Source organism: Hibiscus syriacus, unplaced genomic scaffold, assembly GCF_006381635.1.
Source record: "Hibiscus syriacus cultivar Baekdansim isolate YM2019G1 unplaced genomic scaffold, ASM638163v2 tig00111772_pilon, whole genome shotgun sequence".
NCBI lineage: Eukaryota > Viridiplantae > Streptophyta > Magnoliopsida > Malvales > Malvaceae > Hibiscus > Hibiscus syriacus.
This window is the reverse complement of record NW_024063173.1, coordinates 2,475,225-2,486,711: the sequence shown is the minus strand read 5'-3', so window position 1 is coordinate 2,486,711 and position 11,487 is coordinate 2,475,225. Positions and strand designations below refer to the sequence as shown.

General features: G+C 29.8%; 1 protein-coding gene across 1 annotated transcript; it reads right to left on the bottom strand.

The window, feature by feature from the left end:
* Window positions 1-10,096: 10,096 nt before the first annotated feature.
* On the bottom strand, window positions 10,097-10,706 carry LOC120170130 (DNA polymerase delta subunit 4-like). Its single transcript, XM_039178140.1, has 2 exons — window positions 10,496-10,706; window positions 10,097-10,421 (listed from the first exon to the last, which is right to left on the bottom strand). The coding sequence occupies exons 1-2, from the start codon at window positions 10,671-10,673 to the stop codon at window positions 10,228-10,230; spliced, it is 372 nt and encodes a 123-aa protein (XP_039034071.1). The 5' UTR covers window positions 10,674-10,706; the 3' UTR covers window positions 10,097-10,227.
* Window positions 10,707-11,487: the final 781 nt, after the last annotated feature.

The following is an 11,487-nucleotide window of genomic DNA, read 5'->3' as shown; positions in this document are numbered from 1 at the left end:
GGAAATTTGATAAACTTTGTGACCTTGAACCTAAAGTTTACTATCAACTTGTTCGCATCTTTTATTCTAATGCCGTTTGTATTAAAAACCGAGCTCAAACCGAAACCATAGGAGTTCGTTCCTACCTCCTAGGACAATTCCTACATATTGACTCTGCTTACATAGACAATGCATTAGGATTAGATAATGATGGTATTTCAAATGAAAAACAAATTTTAGGTTCTCGTTATAAAAGAAGGGATAATGCGAGTGTCTTAGACCTTCATGAACGTTTTCTTCATCTAATGATTTCTTGGTGGTTTCGACCATCCGGAGGTCGTTATTCTACTCTTAGAGCCTTGGATCTTTGGTGGTTACATTGTTTCAAAAACAGTATTAAAATAAACCTACCTCAGATCATTTTTGCTGAAATTGTTGAAACCGTAAATCTTGTTCCTAACAAGAAACTCTGTTCATCTCTAGTTTACGGTTGTATTTTGAGTAATCTATTTTCTAAAGCCGGGCTTAGAGTTGGTCTAGATGCCTCATTTCCTCTAAAGAAACAAATTAATCTTCTTTCCTTAACAAGAGCGGGATGGATAAAGGATAAGTAAACTGGTGAATGGGTTCGATCTTCTGAAAACACTCCGGGAGCTAGTTCTTCACGAGCTCCACCTGAAGCTGACGACGATCCCGAGCTTGAACAATTAATGTGAGACATCGATGAAGCCGAAGATGAGCCTGAGTAGCCCGAGGAGCAAGCACAACAAACAAATCAAATGCCTCCATATTTTCAATCCTTTATGGAGACATTCGATTTTCGATATGCGACCATGGATTCGCGCTTTACTTCTATAGAGTCTCATTTATCCACAATGGGAGCTCAACAATTAGAAATTCTCCGAGAGATGCGCACAAACAACGCTTCGATGAATGAACGTATTGATGCACTCTCACATGAGATGGCCGCTATGCGAGCTCGTTTTCCTCCTCCTGATCCGGATGTTTGATTCTGTGTTTAGATTTAGAACTTTGAACTAAAAGATTATTGTTTCAACATTTTGAATATTTTGGAATGTTTGATTTTGTGGATTGTTAGACTTTGGATTTGTTTGGATGTTTTGAATTTATATATTTGGTTTAGTTAAATTTATTGCATCATTTACATCATTTTAGCAATATGACCAATTTTGCCATGTCACATTAATTATGAATATTGATTATGAAACTAATGGCTAACGTTTCTCTTGATTGTGATCTTAGCAGCTTAATCTATATACTCAATTGGCTAAATGATTTCAAAACCTTGTTTAAATTCTTTTAAAAATGTCTTTTTGATTTAACAAAAAGGGGGAGAAGTGTTAAATGTTTTAAAGGAGAGAAATGTTAAAGTAAGGGGGAGTAATTTCAAAATCTTAAAATTACTAAAATGTTTTGTTATATCAAAAAGGGGGAAATTGTTGAATACATTTTGATATTTCGATATAACAAATTAAGATAAATGAATTTTAAGATTTTCCAAATGATTTTCTAAGTATATTCGATATAATTATTCGAATATCAAAACATTACTCTAAATCTTTCAAAAGTCATTTTTAATCATTACTCAAGTGTAAAATTAAGTTTTAATCTTAATTTCAAATAATTTTACAAAGTATTTCGAACCGTTTCAAATCCAAAAATTACAGTTTGCTCAGAGGGAACCGATTCCCCCCCAAGGGGGTACCGATTCCCTCTGAATGGTTTGGCTCCGAGATTTCCAGTATGCTCGGAGGGAACCGATTCCCCCCAGGGGTATCGATTCCCCCCTGTGTAACGGTTGAAATATTTGAATTTTACACTTAGGGAACCGATTCCCCTTAAGGGGTACCGATTCCCCCCACGCTCCAAACTGTTTTATTAATTTATTTCACACTAAAACAGCTATATTATCTTCACTAATCATCCCCAACGTTCAGAAGTGATTCAAGGTGTATTTAAGCAAGCTTAGGAGCCATTGATCAATAACAAGAAATATCAAGCAACTAGAATCAAGAGAGAATAAAAAAGAAAGCATCAAACCTCAAGTTTGAGCATTTCAAGCCTATTTTTCATTCAATATTCATTTTGCTTTCAAGAACACTTATTGTGCTCAATTATATTTATTCTTGAGTGTTCTTTCTTTGTTCTAGAATTGTGCAAACATCTTACCTTGTGAGGTTTTCTTGTAAGTTTACGAAATTTGTAATTTTCTCTTTGAGAAAAGAGTGTTCTCAAGAATTGGGGTATATTCTTGAGGGAATTGTAAGGTTATCTCTTTGGCCTCAAAAGAAAGAACAAATTAGTGAATTTGTTGGAAAATCCTTAGTGTGGATAGCTAAGGTAGTAGACGTAAACTTTGTTGAGAGAGTTGAACCACTGTAAATCGCTGTGCAATTACTTTCAATTTTCTGCAAAAGCTTCCACCAAAATTTTAATTGCCAATTCACCCCCCTCTTGGCCGATTCCATCGATCGATTAACTCAACATATTCACTTTAAGTGTTCTCTGATGTAGTAATCAAACACTGATGATAAGAACATGTCGAGAAAAAAATCTTCCTTTAGACTTATTTATTAATCACATATCAAACCAAATAATTATCACATGCTTATTACCAAAGTTGCACATGTACATAACTTTAATATTTTAAAATGAAACAATCTTAAATATTGAGGTCACTTTGAGGACTTATTACTTCAATTAAATCTTCTCAAAATATATAAATCAATATATCAATATTCAAATTTAATATTTATATAACAATCAAATGTCAAAACTAAAATTTTTAATTACATTAATGTTCCAAAGTAACCTAAAATAAGATTATCTAATTCACTATATCAAAATTCCAAAAAAAAAACTCAAATTTATAATTTTTTCTCAAGAATTACTTAAACATGCATTTACCCAAAATTTTGATGTAAAACATTAAGACAAATTTTATAAAACATCAAACTAAATACATTCAATCCATAATTTCATAAATCACTAATAAACCAAATTCAAAATAACCAAAATTTAATAAATTCAAAAACAAATTACATATTAATTAATTAATTAATGATCATATAAAACTTTAACATTACTAAATGTTTTTTCAAATATCAAAAAATAAAAATTCTTAATCAAAATAAATCAAATATATCAATGTCAAATATAAAAAAACATCTTATTTCAAAAAGTGATTCATTTTTTTGAACAACCTAGTGTAATTACAAGGTAGTGTCTATTCATAACTATTTTAACCTATTGACAACACACATACACCTTGCAAACGCAACTATTCTAACTCATGACCTCTAATAAGAATAATACTCCATTTTATCACTAATATCATTTGATAGAGTAAATTATTGTAATATAAATCAAAATAAGATCAAATTGAAATTTTAAACTTTAAATGCTAGAAATCCTAATTGATTATTAATAATTTCTTAACAATTCAATTTGATGAGACAATGATGCTACTTGATAGAACCAAAGTCTATTGGATATAAAATAAAAATTCAAGATCTAATTATTTCAAATCATCAAGAATAAAGTAGTAGATTCGGAAATTATCTGAATTAATTGATAGGTTGAAATATATGAGTTTTTCTATAGTTGTGATCTTCCAAGAATATAAATTTTCTCTTGTAGTAAAAATTATCTAATGAGATAAAGTAATGCAAGCTAACTTATTTCTTAGGACTCTTCCTCTTTATATAAAATGAATATTAGGTCAATATATTAAATATATGTAATTTTGCCCCTCATCAAATTATAAGTATAATATATAGTATCTACACTCTAATTCTATACACTTTAATACCTATGACACATGTAACATAATTGGTCACTTGGGGTCTGTTTCTTTCACTGAAAGCATTTTTCGAAAAATGTTTTTAGTAGAATGAATTACATATTCTTGAAAATATTTTCTAGAAAACGTTTTACGGTACTTGGTGTAACATCCCAAATCAGGGTCAGTGACTAAATTGCAAATTTTGAAAGTTTTGTGCTCAATTTAGAAATAAATTAAAAGTTTCGGGATTTAAGTAAAGAATTTTAATATTGGATTAAATAGCAAAGATGGATGAACTAAAGGGGCAAAATGGCCTTTTCATGGGAAATATTTTTATCTTCCCTTTTTGAGTATTATAAAACGTGGGAAATATAAGAGAGTTCCAGACTTCTCTTCTTCATTCTCTTCTTTTCCACCATGAAGCCATAAGCAAAGGTAAGATCTCTTGTTAGTTGATATTTAGCTGAATTTAGGATTTGGTTATGATCATTGGATGATAATTAAGCTTAAGGAAAGCTTAAATCATCTTAAAAACAAAGGATGGTGGAATTAGGAGAGATTAAAGATTAAGAGTTTTTGAATGAAATTTTGGAATAGAGTTCATTACTCAAATTGGAAGTTAAATTTGACTTGTCAATAGTTGAATTAAGAGATTGGAAGTGATATAATTGAATTTATAACAACTAGAAAATTTAGTATGATTCTTGAATTCCATATGAAAGATAGAATTTTTAGTTTAAAGAAGTGATTATGGAGTAGAGATAAGTTTAAGTATGTATATGAAAGTTAGGAATATAAAAGGGAGTAAAATATGAAGTGTTGAGGTGAAAATGAAGTAATTTTCGAGCTCAACATGTGATTTCTGGGCTAAGGGAATCGGTACCCATTCAAGGGGAACCGATACCCCCTCAAACGAACCAAAATTACATAATATCATGGGGGAACCGATACCCCCACAGTAGGGAACCGATACCCCCCACAGTAGGGAACCGATTCCCCCCTAAAGGAAAAATGTGAATATTGGTTTATTAAGTTCGTTTAAGTTGTTAGTATCGAATTACAAGGTGTAGGTATCTAATAATTTCTTTAAAATGTATAATTGTGTAGATACAGAGCCTAAATGAGTTCTGGAACCATTGACAAGTAAGATCGATCGGGGGAAAAGATATGAGAATCGATATTGACTAGTGAGGCCAGGTGAGTGCATTTTAGTGATGTATGATGAATGGAAACAAGACTCGCGATGAGTCTATTTCCTATGGTAGTATGCATGAAATCATGAGCATGATCATGGGTGTAAGATGAGTATATGTGCTATTTGTGATTATATGTATTACATGATTTGTATGTGTGCATGACTATATAATGGTGATATGAACCTATAGGATAAGCACTATAGAAACTATGATATATGATTTATAAAATGAAAGAACTATGGAATCCCTATGAGAAGGATTATAGGAGTTATATGGAATTGAATTAAATAAATAGAATAATATAGTATTTAAATATTGTGAGATAAGTGATATAAGTCATATGTTATTGTAAAGGTTAGTGTTATAAATCAGGTAAATTGGAAAAAGGGGAAATGAGATAAGATAAGTAGCAATTACCTATAAGATTCAAATAAGATTATTTGAATATGTAGCATAAACTATATATGGGTAACGTAGATATTATACGATTTAAGCATGAAATGAACATAAGATATAGTCAGGTGAAATTATTATGTGCTATGAGTATATTAATATGTTAGATAAGTAATATAAGAAGGTCGATAGGTTAAATGAACTATGATCTAAAACTATTAGGTTTTTATATGATATGAAGTATAGTACCAAAGTACTTGAAATCATGTGAGGATGTTATAGGAATTAGAAATATAAAGTGTATGGCATTAATGTATCATTATAGGAAATGAGTACATGATGTTGTAATAAATTATAGAAATTTGTGTAATGAAATTATATGAATAAGTGAAAGAGTAAAATAAGTTAAGCAACAATGACCTAAACTATATTATGAATTAGTGGTATAAGAATATGATATAGAATATGCAATAGGAATCTATGGATTAAATGATAAATATGAATTTATTAGAATAAAAGATAAGATATGTGACTATGAGTATTGAATGAGATAATTATATGTGATAAGCTTTGTGATATGTGAATCATATGAAAATGTTCTACGTGTAAGTGAACCATGTGTCTGTATATATATATGATATGTGATTTATATGACAATGAGCTATGTGAAAGAACTATGAGACTATGTGTATATGTGAATGTATGATAACAGAAATATTAATGCCCATGTTATGTGACATGAGAGCTAGAGGTATAGTTGGCATGCCAAGAGTCGAGGGTCTACGCGGTCCTTCAGGACATATATGTATTCTTTGGAACATGTGTGAGGTCTTTGAGACATACTTACATATTAGCATATGTATGTGATTCTAATTAATTTTTACGTGGTCCTTAGGGACATCTATATAGCACTACGGGTGATTCTTAATTAATTTTCTACGTGGTCCTTAGGGACATCTCATATAGCACTACGGTGCAATTCTACGCTGCACTTCGGTGCAATTCTACGTGGCACTTCGGTGCATTTATACGAGCTGTGGTGACATCATTAGTGCACAACCTCCATAGACTCACATATCTATAGTTCTCACATGTGTACATGGGTTAATAAAGAGATAAATTTGAATACAATGTATGTAATATATATATATATATAGATATATATATATATATACCTGAGGTGTAATATGAATTGTATTATATGATATAAGTGTGTTATGGGTGATTGCATATGATATACAAGAATGTATGTTAATGTATATGAAATGAATATAAATGACTTCTATGATATATAGAATCTGTTATGAGATATAAAATATATGTAAGAGACTATAGGAGTAAAGAGATAAGAGATATAATGATAATAATATAGATTATGATAAATACGTAAATGTGATATGTGTATAAGTAATGTTTTATAAAAGACTATATGAGATGGTATGACAGTGTATATATGTGTGTGTGTGTGTATTATGTATATATAATATGTTAGTACAAATTGTTCATGCATGATCACGCATTAGAGTTCTATATATGTTTATGCCTCACTAAGTCATAGACTTAGCATGTGATTGTTTCACACGTAGGTTACAGAAGCGAGAAAAGAAGCTAAGGAGAAAAACAGGTCAACATCTCCCTTACAAATTTCAGATCAGAAAATAGATGATTCAAATGTTTGGTTATTTTGAATATAGTTGGCATGTACTAATTGATTGAGTTAAATATGCTCTGATCGATTTGGTTATTTTGGTCAATTTATGTAAATAAACCCGCTTTTATTTTAATGAAAGTTTTAAATTTTCTTTGAATTTTGGTCAAGAGTCAAAGTTTGAAAAGTCAATGTGACACCTCAAACTCGGATTCGGGTCGGATACGGGTTGGGTGTTACACTCGAAGATGTTAAATTTCCTAAAAATTATTTATTACAAATATGAAATGTAAGAAATAATATTTTATTATAAAAACTTAATATTATTTTTAAAATATAAAATAATTTATTTAAATATTATTTAGTTCAATATTGTTGAAAACATTTTGATATTTCGATATAACAAATAAATGTGTAAATTCATTTTAAGTTTTTATATTCGATTTAAATATTATATTCGATTCAATTATTCAATATTACAAATATTACTCCATTTTCGAATATCAATTTTTACTCTTACTTCAATGAAAAATTGAGATTCACTCTAAAAAATATTTTTGAAATATTTTTTACGAAGTTTCGAACTTGAATCGAGTCAAAATGGATTTTCAAAGAGGTAGTACCTTCGTTTATAACAGGTAGTATCGATACCCCCTGAATGGAGTACCGATACCCATACGCTCCCAACAGCTTTTTGAAGTGGAAAACACACTACAAAGGCTCTATTGACTCCAATATGATTTCCAACGTTCAGAATTCATCCAAGGAGTATTTAAACAAGTCTTGAAGCCATTGGTGAAAAGAGAGAAGATATATAAACAATTGAGAAAGTCTTAAATATCAAGTTTGAGCAAATCAAGCCAATATTCTTTCAATATTCATTTTGCTTTCCAAGAACACAATTTGTGCTCATTTGTATTTATTTCTTGAGTGTTCTGAATTGTTCTGAATTGTGCAAACAATCTTTCCTTGTGAGGTTTTCTTTAAGTTTGCGAAATTTGTAATTTTCTCTTTGAAAGAGAGTGTCTCAAGAATTTGGGGTATAATTCTTGAGGGAGTTGTAAGGTTACTCTTTGTCCTCAAAAGAAAGACAAATTAGTGAATTTGTGGAAATCCTTAGTGTGGATAGCTAAAGATAATGGACGTAAACTTTGGTTGAGAAAGTTGAACTACTCTAAATCGATGAGCAAATTATTTCTATTTTCTATCAAGCTTCCACCAAAATTTTAATTGTCAATTCACCCCCTCTTGGCTATTTCATCTGATCGACTGATTCAACAAACATTATTATCAAAATATTATTTCTACAATTTTATAAATAAAATATTAACAATAGTGTATTTTATTAAAATAAAAATTCATAAATTATATTAAATATTTATTAAAATAAGAATATTATATTATATTATGTATCTTTATTAAAATATTACTAGATTATCATATTAATATTATTCATTGTTAATAATTCAATAATATCATTTTTAGGAAATTAATAAATAACATAAATTTTATTAATAATTTATTATATATTAATAAAATAAGAATGTAATTGAGTATATTATTATAATATTAAAAAATATTATATTATATTATTAAAAAATAATAAATATATTTTAAATATTTAACAATTAATATTTTTATTAAAATGATACTAAAATATTATATTAATATTAAATGCATAAAATTATATTATTTTGAGTATTTATGCTTTGAAGTGAAAAGTTTGAAAAATAACTTACAAAAAATCAGACCGTAAGTCATTTTTCAAAAAATACAAAAGGAAATTCTGTTGATTAGTAAAATATTTTACATTGATTAATATGTTTTCGACCAATGAAATACTAAAAAAACGAGGAAAATGTTTTTCGTTAAACAAACAGACCCTTAGTTCTGTGTCATACTTTATAATAACATTTTACGTATTAAACTATCTAATAGTCATAATCCGATTGTTCAAAATTACTACATATTATTACTTAGTAATTCTAACTCTATGGTGAAATGCTTTGGAAATTGGAGTTTTGTGAATAGTATAAATTGGTCTCGAGGAGGGAACAAGTAATAGTGTAAGAGGGGAAGAGATTAAGTGCTTCAAGAGTGAATCAGTGGATAATAAATGTAGATCTTTTTTAGAATTGGTTATAAGATTTTTAGCACAAAGGGTACACTTCGCCTACGGAAGGTACATACCTTCACCATGCACCTAGGCTCCAAACACTTTTGGTGCTTTAATGTGTCTTACACCTTTTAATACTAAAGCAACATGCTCTACATGCCCTGATTTATGATATAAATATAGGAAATGAAACCTGAGAATGGGTTGTTCTTTAAGAGGGTATTTGGATATGATTTCATAGTATGAAGTTTCTAACCAAATGTTTTAGAAAAATATTCTTTCATAATTAGTCTTTGCATTATTACTACAACTTATTTTAAGAAAAAGCTACGATTTTAAAAAGAATATTAACTATAAATTTATTATTATAATTTAATTTTCAGAAAATAAAAAAATAAACTAAATTTATAAAATTCATGATATATTTGATACACCCTATGATTTAAAACAATTAATAGTTAAATGACTAAAACAGAAATTAAATAATAAATAGATGACTAAATAAATAATTTAGTCTTTTTTAACATGGATAGGCCATGGGCATGGCCATGGCCTAGATACACCCTGCGTCCATTTTTACATTACAGGCCTTTATGGTGTTAAATAAAACCCCAACGTCTGACATCCCTACGCAACAAATACTCAATAGTCTATAGCTCCATCAAAATATCAATCTGCAGTTTAGCCTACTAAAATCCTCACAGTACAAACAAGGATTTAAACAGTGATCCGTAATCAGAATAGCAATAATTATATAATAGTAATGATATTATTCGAAACTATTAGTGTACGATCGTGATACTCCTTATGTCCATATCGTAATAAAACACAATAGAAAACATAATCGTTATGTCCATAATTGGCATCTCTATATAGAGTTTAAAAAGCCAAGCAACTAAGATCAAATTTTCATTCACCAATGAGTTGTTAGCAAAAGGAGATTTAGGATCAGGTAACTTACTAGACCAGATTGCATAAATTTTGATATAGCTAGCTGGTTAAGACTATCTAGGTTCATGACAACATTCAAAAACATCCAAATAAATCCTGAACCCTAAACATAGTACTACTACCCATGGCTATTAATTAACTAAACACGACCCTCAAATAAACATTCTAACCTCACTTTCCCACCTTTCAAAAGGCTTTCAATTTCTTCAGGAGGGTTTAGCCCCATTCTTTGTGCTCTTTCCCAACGAGGCAGTCGCGATATCCCCAGGCACGGCCCGTATGCCATATTCATGTCAAATTGCGCCAACACTTTCTCTTCCTCATCAAAATCATCTGTTTCCCTCAAAATATTAGTTTGTAAAAATACCCATTTCCGGAAAAAGGATAAAAAAGGGGGAGAGAGAGACCTTTGAGGTCGACCGAACCGCCATGAGAAGCAAGGGCCGTAGCTTGGGTGATATCGGAACCGAAAGTAGCGGCGGCGTCTTTGTGAGATGGGTTTTTGGTTGACTTCTTCGCCGTAGAAGTGGTGGTGTTCTTCTTTTGCTTGTAGAAAACTTTGATGTTTCTGGATGTTGTTGCCATTATCGTCGATGCTTCTCCTCTCCCAAAGCTCTCTGATTGCCTTGATCCAAATTTTGAAATTTGTTTTCAGGATTGGTTGTTGGGTTTCGGTATTAATAGTATGGGCAATTCTTTTAGTTTCCAAATTCCAATACTGATTCCTGGGCTGGGATTGGTTTCTTTGAAGCTTTAATGGGCCTAATGGCATTGCAAATTTGCAATAGCTAAACTTACCGGTTTATGACCACAATTTAAAAAGCATAAAATACACAAATGATAGGGACATTTTCGAGGCTATGAGCGAAACTAAAAAATAGGTTTTTTATAAAACGAAAGTATATTTTATTACTTTAAATAATTAATTAAATATTACATTGATAAATCTTAGAAAAATAATTAAATTAAGTGAGATTGAATAAATGAGGGGTCTCATTATAAAAGTAAAAAGTGAGCTTAAAAAAATTAGGAGCTTCAATATAAAGGTAGAAAGCGAGATTTAAAAAATTAGGAGCCTCAATTATAAACGTAAAAAGTGGGATTGAAAAAAATTTGGGGCATCGAATATCGATTATTAACAAAAAAAAAGCGAGATTTAAAAATCAAGAGCCTCAAATATAAAGTTAAAAAGTGACATTAAAAAAAGTAAGGGCCTTAATTATAAAGGTAAAAAAATGAAATTACAAAAAATAGAGACTTCCAAAAAAGAGAAAAATAAAACTAAAAATATTAAAGATTTAAACTATAAAAATAGAAAATATGTTTAAAAATTTTGGGAACCTATGAAAATGGACGCCCTGAGCAGTCGCTTAGGGCACTTCCCCTTATAACCAGCTCT

Coding starts and splice junctions, on each gene's coding strand:
- LOC120170130 (XM_039178140.1), bottom strand. CDS start 10,673: ATGGCAACAACATCCAGAAACATCAAAGTTTTCTACAAGCAAAAGAAG. Junction 10,422..10,495: donor CGGTTCGGTCGACCTCAAAG/GTCTCTCTCTCC, acceptor TGAGGGAAACAG/ATGATTTTGATGAGGAAGAG.